We start from the raw sequence: 17,864 nt of genomic DNA, 5'->3' as shown, positions 1-17,864 counted from the left end.
ATCATGTTTTAATCCTGTGTGACCACTTTCAACAATCGATTTCTGCACCACTTCTAACGTTACCTTCTATGTAAATCTCTGCAGAAGTGGAGTCTGTTCCATAGATGTTTGAAGCAAAGCACGAGTAACGTCCTGTGTCCTCCTCAAAAGCTTCAACAATAATCAATGAGTGCTGATCACCTGTCTGGATAATTTGAATGTCTGGTGAGTTTTCAAGCTCCTTCCCTTCACAGTACCACCTGCAAGGCAAAAAATTTTGTTTATCAATGCAAACAACTTGTCAACTAGGATGGCAATGTTTGAAGTCTTTCTGATGATAAAATTGGCAGGTTTAGCCTGAAGATTCTGACAGAGTACTGCAGGAAAGTGTTGAATCAACAGTCATAGGAATAAAATATTTATGAATTTCGTATTATTCAATATAGAGTAGAAGAGCTCTGAATTTGGAACACTGTCAATCCAGCTCTGAATTTCTCTTAAGGTACATTCGGGTCTGTGTTGTGGCTTGAAGTGCAGCAAAAAATCCCCACTGTAAGTAAACAATTTTACCTGAAACTTATATTTCCAAAGTTCATGTTAATTCAGAATGTGATTGAAATTTACTATAGTGTTGCCCTTTGTTTTGGCATGTGTTTAACCCAATCTGCTTTTTATAAAAGACGGCATAAGTAAGGGAATTGATCTATTACGATACAGAGGCACTTGCGTGCAGGAACAGCCAGTGAGACAGCTGCACCTTGAATTCTTTTCTGTATCATATTGCTGTGTTCCTCTTTTAAACACAGTCACCCATCCAAGAATATGTTGGCCTGATTGCTATTGCTTTTCAGTACGGACAAGGCAGAACAGAAAGAGAAAAATCAGGTGGGTTTGCAGAATCAAATTCCAATTTAATAAGACAATCTAGGTTTTATACAGAAGGTGTAGTGCTATCTGTCAAGATCCAGAGCTAAATGTTTGGGATAATACTCAGAAATACCTGTATTTGTATGTAACTAGCTAGATTCAAAAAGCCGAGCTAAAGCACATTCATCTTCACTGTAACTTTTCTTATAAATGTAGACAGATATAAAACTACATAAAAATCTTTGTATTTTCTTACTATGACTTTCTTAATAACATGTGATTTAGTGAAGCAACTACTGCATGTGACAGTGGGGGCTGTCATACCACTAACATTTTTTATTCAGTTGATTTTTAAAAAAAATAATAATTGTTTCATCCATCTTACATGGTAACTTGGGAAAAGGACCTGCCAACATTTGAGTGGTACTACAGCAAATAAGATTGCTGTGGAAAGCATGAGGATAGGTCTTGGAGTAATAAATTGTAATAATTAGTATTTATTGCCTTGTAGTATAAGGTATTTCAATACATTTCCATCTCAGATATTTTAGAAAAACATGAATAAATAAATTTGTTTAACCATTCAATTGCACAACTTTTTAACAACAGTTTATGCTAGAAATTGAGCATGAAGAAAGCCCTGAATTAATATATTGGAAAAAAAAGTAATTTCTAAGACAGTCCATACCAGCAGAAAACCAGAATTCAATAAAAGTATAATACAGAATTGAAAAAGGAGCCTCAAAGGGTCCATGAGGTATTAAGGACTACAGATCTAAAATTTCAATGTTGATTATGTAGCTGAGCAATAAACAGTGCCCCATTTGTGCCCCATCAGTCCCAGCCCCCCAACATGGCTTTCTCAGAGCAGACAGGGTGTTTCTTGCTCCACTTGGAGTTGCACATCAGTGTAATCCATACCTGGACAGTCAACTGACTTGGAAATGCAGCTTGGAAAGCAGACAGACAGGTCTGCCTGTTCCAGAGGGAAGCTCCTGCACTGCAGAATGGATCCTACACGATGCCGAGAACTTCAACCGAAGTTACTGATTTCTCTTCCATTTGAGCCTTAGGGCTCTAAAAGAAGGAGTGGATGAGCTCTTGCAGGTCTGCCAGCAGGACTTTAAAATGTTAAAGCCCCGATGCTGACTTCTTTGCTAGAGCTTTCTCCCTCTGGAGCAAGGCTGGCACGTTCGAATGTGTTCTCAGGCCCAGCTGCTCCACTTCTGGTCTAATGAAAATGGGTTTGTGCCAGGACACCACATAAAAGATTGAGGATGACTGAACCGTACAGATTCTCCTATATATCATTTTTGGTAGCTGCTAATGACCATAAAAGAACGGACTGGGCAGTCAGGAGGCTACTGCTGCATGTTAAATTGCCACAGATGTTTGCTTGAGCCACACCACTAAGGAAATTTTGTTTATCAATGCAAACAACTTGACAACTAGGATGACAATGTTCGAAGGCTTTCTGATGATAAAACTGGTGGCCATTTAAGGTTCACCATAGTTCATTTGCTAGGTTTTCTCCCACTCTGGTGGGCAAAATGAGATGCTCTGAGGGATGCTCTGTCAGTGGATGCTCTGCCCAGGACAGCACTTTACTGCAGAGTAACTTTCAGCAGCCATTCATGCTACTTCTCACAGCTCAGTGAAACTCGGTTGAGATTCTTCGCAGAGCAGATGTGAACAGAGTTCTGGATATTGACCAAACCCGTGCAACATGCAGCACCTTTGGAAATTTAAGAGACAGCTGTCCTCATACAAAAGGGAGTAATAACAGCACCACATACCCTAGGGTGCCAGGTGAGCTGGCACATGTCAAAAGATGGGGAAGAACTTACTGGGTGCTCTGTGTCAGACTACAGATCCACCTCACCCAGCATCAGGTCTTGACAGTGGCCAAAAGCAGATACTTAGGGGGGAATGTAAGAACAGAGTGAATATATACATGTATGTATATTCATTTATTTCTCTGGAGTATGTAACTATTCTCTTTATCTTTTTATCTTTGCTTTTATCTACCATTCTCTTTGACTTTTTTCAGCAGGTGTGAAGCAGCACCTAAAAATAATTTTAAAAGGTGAAATCACTGGTTTTAAAATGATTCTTTACAAACTACCTCTTTTTTAAAGGATTTCACTGTCTCAGTACCATTACCATTATTTTTCTAGTAGATTAGACTGTATGGTTCTTCAATAATATTTAGTTTGAAAATACTACTTTTTATTTGTATAATCTTTATTTTGAAAGAACTGGTTTACACTTCCATTGAAAATACTTTTCCTTTAGAAATAATTGTTTTTCTAGCTTTTTCTGATTGAGCTGTAGTGTTCATATTCTGTCACAGTCCTGTCAGATGCTCTAAAATAAACCTCTTCAAACAGAAGGAACAGCTACACCTAGTTTAAACTTTGCTCATAATGACTTGCCCAAATCTGTAATTTTCCCCACTAATAATTAGAAACATTAGACATGTCAGGTACGTTCTATCTACAATATGGTTTATTCTACTGTTGTTTTGAAGATTTGCAATTGAAAATACTTACATTATCAGGAGAGAAGACCTAAGATTCATGCACAGTTTTATGACTACAAGCACAGATTTGGTATATGAATGTACAAGCTGCCTTTGAGGTGTGTAATTCATGTAGGCAACTGTGTACTTTGGGACGTGAGTCACAGCACTTACTCATGTCTTTTTATACACCTACCTCATGCCTCTGCCTTATATTGTAGCCTTGTTTTAAGCATGTTAGCTTTAGCAGATATGAATAAGTATTAAAGAGAATACCCGGGTTCTAGAATTTGATTCCATTTTCAGCAGCATCTTTCCAGAACATTAAAATAACTTACATAGTAGAGTGATGTTATATTTTTGTGTCCACTTAAATGTGGTTCTCACTGAAGTGACACAGAGAGCAAAACACATTGCACAAAATGCTGTGATATAATCACCAGTAAGGTAGAACTCCTTGTGTTACTACTGCTTTTCCAATTAACCTGTTGTGTTTGTGTAGAGGTAAGTCTGTATTGCATGCTTTTGTGAGGCACAATTCTATTTTCCTATAAGCAAGTTTAAAAACACCATGTAAGCTAATTTTCCCAATTATTGTAGTAGTACGTGAGTAGTACTCAAACAAACAGTGAAGCAGGATTGAGTTAATTCTATGCTTTGCAGTTAGTTTTTCATTTCACTGTCCCAAACTTGCAACATAAGTGATTTACAGCTTCAGGAATAAACTTCTGTTTCAAACCTGTGTTTAGTTCTCCTAAGCAGTGTGTTCTTTAGTCACTATTTTCAGCATAATGTTCAAATACTTTGAGATTAGGTTGAGATGCAGAGCATGTTACATGCACGTCACCTCTTTGCAATGCTTATAAATGAAAAGCAATTGTCTCTTGTGAAGTTAATCTTCATGTAAATCTTCAGTGTGGCCATATCTACTTCTTGCTTGTTAACATTTGGTTCTATACTTACCACGAAAACGCTGTACGTGGTAGCAGTGAAATGTCAGTTCCAAGGGGAGTTCTGACATTGAGATGCGTGGCATGACTGAAGTAGCAACAGCCTCTGTCACTGACATTTCATTCCTGCCACGGATTGCAACGATAGCTTCCTCACGCCAGGGAGCTACACATGGAGCACATCCACTGTGCCACATTCATCCCAGGGCTTGATCCATTGACGTGACTGGAGTTGCATGTAAGAGGAGTTTGGCTCTAGGCTTGGAGCGCTAAACCAGATAAAGGTTTTCATCTGGCAGCCAGGAAGAAATATCTTCATCTTGTGTGGCTTCAGAGCCTCTAAAAATCAGTGATTAGTTGCAGGTCTCCTCAAACAAAAGAGCACTAAAATGCACTTTTTAAGCTTTGTGTGGCTACGTTAAAGAATGTTTTCATGGAAACCTTATGACATGTAGCCTGTTTTTAGAACATCAAATCCTCATGACACTTCCAGGATAGCTGTGTATGCCAAACCATGCAATGTGATTCATAAGTAAAATTAACCTAGGAGTGATGTGCCAAACCGTTTGGAAAAATGTAGGCACCTCTGAACTTGAGGGGAAAAGGAGTGCTCTCCTCGGAGAGAGGAGTGATTGTTACACCTACCATTACTGACACAGAAACAGAGCTGGAGAGGGAAGCATGAGAGGGAGGTCATCAAACCTTTGGCACTTCGGAAATATGCTACACATTTCTCTTTAACGCTCATTTCTGACCCGCAGTATAGTCAGAGTAAAGCAATCATCCATAACTGTTGTAGTGCTCTTTTGTTGTGAGCTAAAGTTTGAGCTACCTAGAGGTGCACAAACTATGGTATTAATCTTTGCCCATCTCTTCTGTGTCACTGCATTCAGCTGATGAGACTAAAAAATGGGTAACATTTCACCAAAAATTCTAGACAGGTAGGTTTCACAAGCTTCCTCAGACTTGTGGGTTTGTTACACTAAGGCTGAGTTATCTTAAAAAGCAGTTGGACAGGTCTTTCTGTATTCAGCCAGGCAGGATTTAGCTTTCCATATATCTGATATTTCACATCAGTTCCCAATTTCATTCAATCTTCTGTCCCTCACTGAGCCCTCATACATGCTACATAGTGACCTACCGTGCCTGTGAATTATAATGCTTTGTCATTACCAATGATATTTTGGCCCTGATCCATCATGACTGTCATTTACACCATCTTTTACATCAATTTGGTTTTGTACTGTCTTGCTTTCAAACATGGTATCTGCCCTTCATATTTCCAGTCCTTTCCATCCCTGTGATCAGCTTTTTTCTTAATCTCAGATCTTTAATTTTTCTCTCATAATCCCCATTGCATCAGTTGAACCATCTGACTGCTCCTAGTGTTGACTGAGTAACTATATGACAGAGCTTGTTGAATCTCGTTCTTGTTTCACAATGCTCTGGGTTCCCACAGTACCACTTTTACGTTGCAATTGTGTTTAATATATGCACCTTGGATTCCTTTCTGTGGCTAGGAAGCCTGTTTTAAGTCAAAGGTGATTAAGCTTTCTTTCATCAGTTACTACCTTGCCAGTCAGCCCTGTACTGGGACTGATGATATTTTTATTTCTTATTTATTAGAATTCGTCTCTCCTTGCCCTCCTCCACAGATACTGAACTAACTCACCACAAACCTTGGAAAACTGTTATCCTCAAAGCAAGACAGTTGCCTGTTCTGAGCCTGGTTCTGGTCACAGTTTCACAACTATGGCTAACACGATGCCTCCTTCACTATTTTGGAAGCTTTACACAGCAGATCGAAGATGAGCACTATTTTTAGTGAAAAAATCCTGCATTCTTGTGGTCCCCAAGGTTAATGGAACACATACCCCAAAGTACATTATATTTTCTGGTTTCCTTGTGCTGTAACAGTGACTAAAAAGGCCAAGATCACTGGAAGCATGTGAACATTTATCACTCAGGGAAGTGATATTTTTTACATCCTTTTTTAGTGTTACTCCTACACATTAGTGGAGTTGAAAGAATCTTGGATGAACAGGACAAAAGTTTTGTTAACAAACAACTGTGATCAGGAAACTGTTCAAGCAATGAACATTCTCAGCCTTCTCCATTATACAGCGGGTACATACACACACAAACACAAGGGGAGAGAGAGTTCAGAGTTACTCCTTGTGATTTATCTTTTATTTCTTGGTTTAAATTGTGCAACTGAAAGCTGAGCCTGATCTTTTTCTTGAGCTTTCCTTCTTGGCACTGATTTTCCCTATGGGACTTCTTTCTCCCCACCCCTATTTTGCTACATCTGGTGGATGCTTATTCTATAGAAGTGTTTTGAAGCTCCTGTATTGACTGTCATTCACATAAGTAGCTTGTTTTATTAATAAAAATGAACAAAATCAATTGTTGAAATAGAAATCTTGATGAAAAACTTCAGTTTTGTTGTGACAAAAATAGCTCCAATTTACAAAGATATCCATCATCCTTTTCTGTGCAATCAAGTGGTCCCTGAATTGGGTGTATAGGCATTCTGGTCAGCCCTGAATAATCCACTGGCTGAACTATTGTTCCTGGGTTCTCCAATCTGCCCTTGCAAGGCTTCAGTGACTTTATAGTGTCAGCTTCTAATTCAGATAGTTGTTAAACACCTAAAGATGGCAGGAACACCTTGTCAGTTTTATGTGTGTCAACAGCATGATCATGAGGAGCTCTGGTTGTGGCCTTCTGGAGAAATAAATAAAATTAACATTGTGCACTGGGGTACAGTCTGTAAACAAGCAATTCATTTTCTGTTCTGTTCTGAATTCTGTTCTGAATATGAAGAAAGCCAGACTGAGTTTGTCTACAGGTCTATACACATAAGAGAAGATTATTTCTCTTGTTTTCTTTGCATTATAAACTATGTATGATGAGAGAGGAAGAAAATGTTTATCATATCCAGGGATCCTACTGACATTTTTAATATCAGAAAGTTTTATCAAGGTAAATACTTGGAGAAACAAGTCTCAAAGTCTTTATATGCAAGAGAAGTGTTCAGAGAGTGTTGCTAATATCTAGGGGATGATGATATTTCCTGTCTGTTTTCCAAGAAAAAACTCCAAATTTCTGGGATTGTTTTCTATTTTAGTCGGAGTCCTCTATGAGTTTAAGGGCTGAGCATAACACAGTATTTGTAAATGCCATAAGCTCCACCCAGGGAATGCCTCAGAACTGTTAATTAAAGCAGTGAGTTTAGACATGAAGCGGAGTAGAAATTATCCCAAAAAATATATTTCCCCCAGCTTTAGAGCAGATTCCTCTTCTATAAAAATCATCTAGTCCTTTGGAAGTTCACATTACTATCATACATGAAAGACCCTGTCTGGCACCACAGGTCAAGGTCTTGTTAGGGACTGAGAACCTACATGTCACTACTGAAGGCACTAATGGGGCAAAACAGTCTGAAAGTTGCAGTCCAGGGATCCCATGGACTGGACAACTTCACACCTCCATGATAAGATGTCCATAACAAGTGGATTCACTTGTAGATCCTTCTTCCTATGTAATTAATGGTGCATTGTAAATGCTTTTTCCTTCTGAAAAATTAGCAGTTGGCGTGCCAGAAATCCAAGGGAGAGGAAGACAAAGATTCTTTACCACAAAAATCTTTGGAGCATCCATATTTGGACATTGAGATAGTTTTCATTTGATGATTGTGCCTATTAGTTCGGTAAGAAAGATGATAAAAGGTGTTAGCTGCAGTAGAAGTGCAGTTAGAAAATATGGACCATCTGTGAATGATCCAAATCATTAGATGTTGAAGGTGCAAACAGTTCTTTTCAATATTTAGAGAAGCAACACAGATTTCTAAAATGCCTATAAAAGAATAGGCAGCCACCTTGACTAAGGATATCTATGTGTGATACTTCAGATATTAGGATGCAAATATGTATAGTACATCTCTAAAAGGTGGACAGAATTTTCCTTTCTTTTGGATTGGTACAGTCCCAGCAAAGGAAACATGATTCCACCACTACTGTAAGCGAGAGGTAAATTTGACTAATGAGCTCTCTGTGAACAAATTTAGTTATAGAAATGCTGATGAGATCTAAGAATTTTCAAGATAAATTTAAAAATTAGAGTAGTCTGTTTCTCATTTCACTGATGTAATTGATGTGTGTACCTTTGTCACATTTCCTTTCATCTCCAGTGATGTTTTCAAGTGTTACTTATTTGACTTTCAAAATCCTCATAGATATTGGTGAAAAAAGAAATATCAGAAATAGCAGTCACCCATCATGAATAAGTGACAATTAACAGGGGTGTCTTATACTTGATCAAACAGAAATGTTTTTTCTAAGGTCTCAGCAGAATCTTTGTCAGAATCAGGATTAGAACTGAGCTGCTTTTGGTTATAACTGGTGTAATAACTGAAATGACCTTCTTTCCTCTCCGTTCACGTGGGGATGTTTTTGGTTTCTGGGATCCTATGTTCTCTCATCTCAGATAGCTTCAGGCATCAGCACTAGGTGTCACAGCCATTGGTGTTTTTAGTTGGTTTACACAATCAGGCTTGATTTCTATAAAGATAACTAACATTTCTCACTATGGACTCCACACTTTCTTTTAATTAAGGAAGTGCAGTATTTAAAAGCATTACTCTAAAATTCAAAGAAAGTAACATCCCAAAATACGTTGTCTGAAAATATATACAGCCTTTTGTAGAGAGCAGGTTTTTTTTCTTAATCAGTTTTTAGTAACCAAGACCAGGAGATTTCTGCTGCAGATTACTGAAACTCATGCATCAAAATATCTGGACAGAGGAAGGCATACACCTACCATTACAGACATACAAAATGACAAATGCAGAATATGTTTACCTGACTTCAGGTGCTGGGATTCCTACCACAATGCAGTCCAATTGCACTTTGGTTCCTTCAGGAACTTCCCTGCTCTTCAGTTTCTGAGTAAAGCGTGGTGGTTGTCCGATAGGCTCATCAGAATATACAGATGCAGATTCTGACTCTGTTTTTAGCTCTGCACTTGTTAATTGATTAACAGATTCCAAGTTTGCTGCCTGTTGATCATCTGTTTGTTCAAACGTTTTTTCTGCTTTGTTTTCCAAGTCTTGAGATGCTGGAATGGAAAGCCTTTCTCTGTTTTCTGATGTGAGAGACAGGCTAGAGCTACCTTTTTGAGCAGATTTATTCTTGGAATCAATCTTGCTCCTGTAGTTTTTGCATGTTCGGGGTCTTATTCTTTCAGAGTTGTGAGCTTTGAAAAGTGAGGAGAGCTCCTCAATGAAATCTGCTGCCTTGTTTAGGAATTCCTTTTTGGATTCTGATTCAGAGGGGAGGTGATGTTTCTTCAGATCTTGAGAGCTCCCTTTGGAGCCCTTTGTATTTCTGATATGGTCCTGACAAAAGTTGGAGTGCAGGCCGTTGTCTGATGTTTTCAAAGCTGTAGACTGGGCCATTTGTTTGTGTTTTCCCGGGTTGTTCAGCTGATCTGGGGGACGCTGTGACTGTGCCTGAAGCTCATCCTGTTTAGTTTCCAGTGGATTCTGATCAATAGCTTGTCTTGCTAGGTTTACACTTTCATCAAGCTCTTCTTGGCTCAAAAAGGCAGAGAGATCTGGAAGGTCATCTTGAGCAGCTACCTCATCTGAATCACCAGAAGCATTGCCATAGTGGAAATTATGAGAAACTGGCTCTGATCTGCTTCTTTCACTCTTCCCTTGATGCTTAGTTTCAGCTAAATAACTCTCTCTCAGAAGCTGAGATATAGAAGTTGAGGTTTCTAAACTGTCGTCTTGCATGCTGCCAACAAAAAGGACAGATAGGACCACACCTTATCAGTAGCAAATTTTTTGATTGAACACACAATTACAGGCTTTTGAAAAGCAGAACACAACATTTTCAAACTGTGTCTGAGCACTGAATACTTGTAATACTTGAAGTAATTGTAAGTATGGCCTTGTTATAAAGGCCTGCTTCTGTACCTACTGCCAGATGCTATTGCCTTTACCCAGTGAAGTTCATCTTTTATCACTTTCTGCTGTAGGTAGCCTGACATAGCTGAAGGAACTGCAAGTGTGGTATTTTCTACTCTGTTCCAGCCAAAACTTCAACTACAGAGCTGTTAACTGAGTTTCAATGTCAAATCTCAGATAGTCACAGAATATTTTGAGTTGGAAGGGACCCACAAGGATCATCAAGTCCAACTCCTACGTGAATGGCCTGTACAGGGACAGAACCTGTGACCTTGGCATTATGAGCACCATGGTCTGACCAACGGAGCTAATTTAGCTAAGATACAACCTCATCAGACAGGTGAAGTGTTGGATATTTCAGGGACTGAAAGCTGTGAGAGAATAACAGTACTTTTAAATGAAGTAAATTTAGCTTGAAAGGCACCGCAGTAGTAAGTAAATGAACCCTCAAAAACATTTGAGGGACATGAGGAGGAAGGAAAAAGAACAAAAATATTCAATAATGACAATTTTTTATTTAAAACTCCTAAAGATATTGCATTATAGGAGGCATTACTGGTGCTAAATGTTCTATACTTTCTTAAATTCATCATTATTTCTAATAAGCTATTTAAAGTAAAGAACTATGTCATGATTTGATACAAACATCATTTGTACTGCAGCGTTTTCAAAATCATTATCTTAGGTCATCCTGATTCTGAAAAATATACCACATGAGAAGACTGTATTAGAAAGCCTATACTTAACCTGCATGCTTGATAAGCAAAGCTAAAGAATCCCTTTCCATACTGAAGCAAGTAGTTCTGCATAATATTGTCCCTTTCATTTCCACAAGAGCCATTATGAAAGCAGAGGGATTCAGGCATCCTGTTAACACACTCATCTTAAGGTGGCCTAAGTATGAAGACAAATGACTGCCCTTTATCACCTTTCAGAGAGCTGTTATCTCACAGATACTGAAGCAAGTGCATGACTATTTACTGGATCAGTCTCTCAGAATATGCAGTGCTTATTATCTCTCTCCTGCTTCATTTATGGCCTGGCAAGTCTTGCTGTGATGGTTTCAAATATTCCTGCTCTAAGGTATCTGGTTTGTTGCACTGCAGAGGGTTCTGTTTGTGTCGTGGCATCAAGAGAAGGGAACATCCATGCCCTGGCATTAGCCATTTCCATTCATAGCCTTATGTAACTGCTGAAGTTGCCAGAAAAAGAAAATTAAAGAAGGTATCTCTGCTGTAAAAGGCTTTTGGCTTTTCTAGCAGGACAGTTGTCCCTGGAAAAAAGCTGGTAAAAAAAATGAATTGATAATATCTCGTACTGCTGCAATATTTCATCCTGGAATGTGAGTGACAGCCCTTGTTCCTTATTTACAAAAAAGAAAGCTCCAATTTAAACTCTTTATATTCTTCTTTGATTTGTTATATAGAAATTATTTTTCTTACGTAAATATCTGGCATTTTAGATTTATTGATTTTGCTTTGTTTTCATAATATGAAACAGGGAAAATCAGTAAGACTGCAAAGGCACCCAACCAAAATATTGCTAAGTTCTTGCCTGGGAAAAAATAATAAATAAAATGCCATATAAATTATATGCTTCTAAGCACCCAGTGTAGTCCCTGCAAGTGAACCAGAGTCTGCGATCCTAATTGAACACTTGGCATTGAATTATCTGGCACAGTGTTTCAGTGAAGCTGTGGCACATAGAGAACACTGATTTGGGAAGCCCACATGAGATAATGTTGTAAGCTGCTCTGTGACTGGACAGAGTTTGTAATTTAACCTCTTAAGAATACAAAGAGGCTTAAAGTTCCTGCTCTGTGGATACTACTTTTGCTTGCTCAGCTTTAACTTCTTAGGCAGCTGTGCCACCTTACTGAAGCAGAATATGGTTAAGGGGTTAGATTAGCTTGTTTATGTGCTGATCACATACTATGTGCTGTAAAGGTCACAGCTAAAGCTATAGTTTCAACTCCAAAGGGCTGAAATATGTTCTAACATAGGGCGCTTACAGACTGGAAGTGAGACCTGTGCCATGAATGAAGTGCACCCCTGGAGCCTCCTCCCTGCTGAAAATCGGGAGGGGAGAAGCAGAGCCACGGGAGAAGCAGCTCTTTCCTCTGCCCCTTCTTTTTGCTGGCTGAGCCTGCGAGAAGAGAGCAGTGTGTGCTTTAGCAGGATGTTACAGGATGTGCAGCCTCCCAGAGTTCTCTCCTCCGGGAAGCAGCTCCCTGCTAACCCCTCTAACCCGGATCACACCATCCAGCTCTTTGCAGCTTTAGATGGCACAGTGGAAGGCTGTATTTTATATAGCTGGAGAAGTGCATATTTCACATGGTGGCAAAGTTTAACTTGCTACACTTCTTGGCCACTCTTTCAGAGTGGTACATCCTCGGTTCAACTCAGTCTTTGTAAAGGCCATCAGACACTGAAAAAAGATGATACGGGTCTTTAGAGAACACTGGACACACTAAGGAGGACAGGCAGGTAGGGAAGGATGTGTGATCAAAACCTACTGAAGTCTTAAGACTTAAAGAATGATTTTGTTGAAAGAATATATGAAAATTATCCAACTGAGACTATTCAGGGTTTTATTTTCCTCTGTTGTACAGATATTGCTTGATTTTCTCATTTAAGTGCTATTTGAACAGAGGTTGTTTATCACAGTGCAGCTTTTCTGCAGGTAACCCTTGTAAAGCAAGTGTTTGTTCAGTGTGGTTATTTGAGACTTCGTTCTGGGTCTTGCATATCTTCTATTCGTCTTTTGAACAAAGCATTGTAACACAAAAGAAATAATTTCTGCCAATTTGCTTAAGGAGTATTACTGCAATATAAGGAGATACTCTCAAAGATGTTTTTAGATTGGCAAAATAGTTTTACAATTCTAGTTTAAAACAAAAAAAGGTGCAGTGAAGAAGCCACTGCCTGATAGCAAAAGGAGAAAAACAGTTCCCCAGCAAAGGACCTGGAACAGCTTCCTTCCTTCTGCCCATTGAAGCAGAAGAGGTAGAAGGGAGCAGAATTCTCCTTCTTGTGTTGGGAAGCAAGATATTCATGAGAATGAATCTGATGCCAAATTCTTACTACTTATAGAGTCACTTTTCTTTAGAGCTCACCCTAAACATTTCAGTCAGAATTTTATATCTAACTCTTCTCTATTTTCACCTTGAGTAGAAGATAACTTTTTAATTTTTTTTTTTAGTAAGGAAGAAGTTGGGTTCTAATCAAATGTAGCAGTGCTTGGCTACTGAATTTTTAAAATATTTTGAATTATGTGGTATTTTTAATTAAATGGAAAGTGTTAAGTTTCAGCAAATGTTGCTGTTAGGCTACCAGAGAATCCCATTAATTCTGCCTTGCTCATGCCTTGAGAGATGTCTGGTTTCTTTTTTTTCCTTTTTTTTTTTTTTCCTTTTTCTTTTCCTACAAGGATCTGTACTATCCAAGGACTACAGAGAGCTGATGAGGAGGGAGGCACTGGGTAACTGAGCCATTTGCATTTCACAGTCAGGGAACAACAGCTTTTACTCAAAGGAGACCAAGCATGGAGCCTGAGAGGGTCTCTGGGCTAGATGGCAGTAATTCTGAATTCAATATATTTTCTCAAATATCTATTAAATCATCTTTTTTGTGAGTGAAAAGGCATGACCAGAGGAACAACTATCCTATTACAGATCTGACTAATGATAATTAGCAATAATTTAGCCCTTCTATAGCCAAAATTGGAATCTAAGCTTCAAACTTAAGATCTTGAATTCAGTCTTTCTCTTTGTTTAGACTGAGATGTAGAATTGGCCTCGACATGTCTTGAGCCTTTCCTTTAACTTCTCCTGACTGGGGCTTTGGAGCAGAACTGTCTTTGTAGCAGCAGAGAAACCATCTCTGTGTGCAGTGGCACAGAACACTGGCACTGGGCAGCAGCACAGCACACCAGGTCATGGAGCTGGCAAAATGTATGCAGGAACTGCAGGTGGCTCTGTTGAGCAGAGAAGTGCAGATAACTGCAGAAAACTCTGTTGAGCAAGCAGTAAGAAGGACAAACTCTAGTGAAAACACAGTAGGAGTCTGTGGTGTCAATGAAAGCACCAGTTATTTTGCTGACTGGAAAAATGTCGTGATGAATCCGTATCAAGGGGACGAATTGCAGTGCTAATTACAAATAATATTTCTAAACTGGTGTTATTTAGGGTGGAAAATGTGATGACTGATTCCAGCAGCCTGCAGTTCTCTGCTCTTGACTGGCTCATAACCTACAGCACCAAACCAGTGCACTGAGGGCAACATTTTTTGCTTTCATGGGACACAAGGAGTCACCTTGGGCACCTGTTATCTTAAGAGGCACCGGAGGATGCCACGAACAAAACTAACTCTGTGAACTTCTTCCATCTACTAATTCAGTTTCCATTAGCCAACTGAGTTTCCAAGAGCTCACAATTATGGCAATGTTCTCTTATTAGCCAAGTGATCCTTAGGATTAAATATTCACAAAGTTAGAATTACTTCCCACTCTTTGTTTTGGCAGTGGTTTGACCCAAAAATCCTTACATGGAAGGGAGGAAAATTGCACCGCAAGGATCTTGCACACCAAACACTTTCATTTCCTCTTGTTTGAGACTTGTTAGACTCATTGCTGAGTCATCACTGAAAGAATTTGAGCTTTTTCTAAGAAAACAGCACTAGTGAAATCTCAGCAAAGCTGAAGAGAATCCCAGATATGTCTGATCTATCTCTGTTTTATTTGGTGAGAGACAGCTTCAAATGCTTGATGCCCTGAAGATGTTTTTTCAAACTCCCCTTCTGTGTCATAATAAACAGGTTATATGTAAATAGCAGATTTAATGCAAAAAGTATTTGAACATCTTTGGCTTTCAGCTGTAGTTAGAAATTCTGGTCAATACATGTTGTTCCTGTCTTAGCTTTTCAAACTATCATTACTTTTACTGAGAGTGCTTTTGTATGAAACCCAGCATCAGAACAGCTCTCAAACTGCTGCTTCTTGCTCTGCATTGAGGAACCTTTATTACCTTTACACAGCAAGACACTGTGTGCCCAGCAGCTCAGTTGGAAATTGGGAAGTTTAGCAGATATCAGAGGCTATATCCACTTCACCATTAATTTAATTGCACATAAATTGCATTTACCTACAGACTGTTATGGAGTGTTTCAACTGTATGATTACAGGCTATGAAAAACAGGCTAAGAGATGACTCAAGTGGTCTGCCTTGCAGGTGTTTGATGATCACAATCACATTCTCCTGTGCTTGCAGGAATTCTCATGTAGCAGTTGCCATTGTCACCATTTTCCTTACTGCCGGTTGACGAGCTGTAGCTGCTGTGAGACAGATGTTGAGACTCCAGACATAGGAAAGGTTAGGCTGGAGCAGAGGACTAAGATTAGCAGTTCTGTGTGTGTTTGGGGGTGTGAATGTAAGATATTTTTAAAATTGTGTTTGGAAAGCTGTGTACAAGAAGGGGGTGTACTTTTCTGTTTTAGACACATTAGTGGTTTTGAATTCCGTTCCTTGTAATGAGTCAGATAACTAAACTCCCATTTCCAAGTAATGTGATTAAATATGGAAAATAGAGAGCCTCCAGGCTCAGGAGTGTAACAACTTCTGATGGAAACAAAATCCCTCCTAAATGGGATGGGATAAATCCTTTCTCCAAGTTACTCTGCAACAGACACTGCAAGAACCCTGTGTCCACTTGGAGTCTTGCCCTGGCCCGTGGCCTCACTGTTACAGTATTGGACACCCTAAGCAGTAGAAAATACTGAACTCTGCTTCAGGGAAAAAGCATGTTCAACACTCACTAACTTTTTCAACATTTCCTTCATACTCTCACATAATGAATTTTTTTTTTTACTCTTATCACAAAAAGTCTTAATTTTTTCATAATTAATATTGTCCCCAAATAGTTCTCAAAATGAGAACTGAGACCCTTTATGCCATGTCTCAAGCTCTGTTTGCCTCCTCAGTGAATCTCCTTGAACTGCAAGGTAAACAATATCCTAAAGGAACTCCATATAACATCAAATTGAAACAAATAAATTGAAGCTGACTTTTAAATTAGAAGGTCAGACATGAAGACAGGTGATGGCTGTCTTTGAGGCCTGCCTGGGATGCTTCTCCACCCTCCTCTCCCAATGACCTGTGCAGCCAGACCTCAGATGTCAAGACAAGTTCTGAGTGTACTTTAAGTGCTTGTAACATAGGACAAGTTTTTGTTGATTCGAGTAATGTGTACAGTCCAGTTTCCTTCAGGGATTGCCCACATGGGAAAAAGTTTATATGAAAGGCCAAAAAAGATGCATCAGAGATTCACAATTTGATGCTGAATGTACATACAGAAGTCCTCAATGGAAAAATATAACTAACAGGCAACAAGCCATTCTTTCTTTCTTTTTGTCCACTGTTCTGTCCTTTTCATGCCTTTTCATTGGCTTTCTCTCAGAACGTTTTAACATAAAAGCTTTCACATTTGAATCATATTTTTAAACTACAATGTTTAAATGAGATTTATATTAGGCGGAATTAATTTTCCCATCCCTTAGACTATTCCTGTTTATGAAAACAAGCACTAAACCAGCGAAGTTTTAAACAGAAAAGTAAACTGATTTTTTCTCTTCCCCCTCCCCCCCCCCCAGTGATTTAAGTTACAGTTGACATTGCATTGCCCAATTGCAGTTATGGTATTGTGTAAATTTTTAACAAACTATCTTAATGTTGTATTTATGAGCAAATATACCTAGACTGCTAATTCTCAGCAGCTGTTGATGAGAAACATTCTTTCAGTATCACAGCAAGAACTGCTGTAAAATCTCTAAAGAATGCACAGGAGTAAAAAAATCAGCACAGAGCACACAGTTCCCCTTTGTGTTTGGTACTCTGGCAAATGCAAGACCTAACTAACTCCTGAATTGACCAGAAATAATTTTCAATATGTAAATATCATTCTGCTCAGCTATAGGAACTAACACGCTTGCTATTGCTGTTTAAATTTGTTAGCTGTTTTTGGAAAAAAAAACGAACAAAAAAAAAGACAAACGCAAAGAAATGACCTGACCTTAGGAACCTTCAGGAAGTGTAGGAGAGGGAGAAGAGCAGAGTTGAAGTTTATGAATTCCTACCATTAACATTTGCTGATTTTGTTTTCACTCTTAAATTCTATAGCATCTTCACAAATGTAAACCTCATGACCAAAACAGAGCTACTGATAAAGTAATTAGTGTCTTTAGCATGATTTGTATAATGTCCTATTGACATACTCTCAAGAGCTACTCTGATCTCTTGTAATCGTTGGCATATTATTTGATAAAACTAAATATGGGCTTCTGATTACTGCTTAATGTTGCAATATATTGGGCCAAACATTTGCTACTGACAGTCAAATACTTTTCTGAGAGAGAGAAAGAGAGCAAGGGAGATAGTGAGAGCTCAAGGGTGAGAGCTATGCCCTTCTAGCAGGACTGTTTCTGCAGCTGTTGTGTACATTAATCCAGAGAGCAGATCTCCCTGCACTAAATATAGCACAGGGGTCATTTTACATGACAGAATAAATAAATAAATAAATAG

At 38.8% G+C, this 17,864-nt stretch overlaps 1 protein-coding gene across 2 annotated transcripts in view; it reads right to left on the bottom strand.

The window, feature by feature from the left end:
- MYPN (myopalladin) overlaps nucleotides 1-17,864 on the bottom strand; it is a 62,313-nt gene that overhangs the window by 32,562 nt on the left and 11,887 nt on the right. Inside the window, exons 2-3 of one of the 2 annotated variants that reach the window (XM_027660936.1) lie at nucleotides 9,180-10,118; nucleotides 64-239 (exon numbers count right to left, since the gene is read on the bottom strand). In XM_027660936.1, the coding sequence (XP_027516737.1) occupies nucleotides 64-239; nucleotides 9,180-10,117 (1,114 nt within the window). In that variant the 5' untranslated portion in view covers nucleotide 10,118. The remainder of the gene's footprint in view (nucleotides 1-63; nucleotides 240-9,179; nucleotides 10,119-17,864) is intronic. The other variant, XM_027660937.1, reaches the window with a different exon arrangement.

The sequence above is a fragment of the Corapipo altera genome, unplaced genomic scaffold, assembly GCF_003945725.1.
Source record: "Corapipo altera isolate COAL_440 unplaced genomic scaffold, ASM394572v1 133, whole genome shotgun sequence".
Classification (NCBI taxonomy): Eukaryota; Metazoa; Chordata; class Aves; order Passeriformes; family Pipridae; genus Corapipo; species Corapipo altera.
Note: the sequence above shows the minus strand (reverse complement) of the source record. Positions and strands in the feature narration are given on the sequence as shown.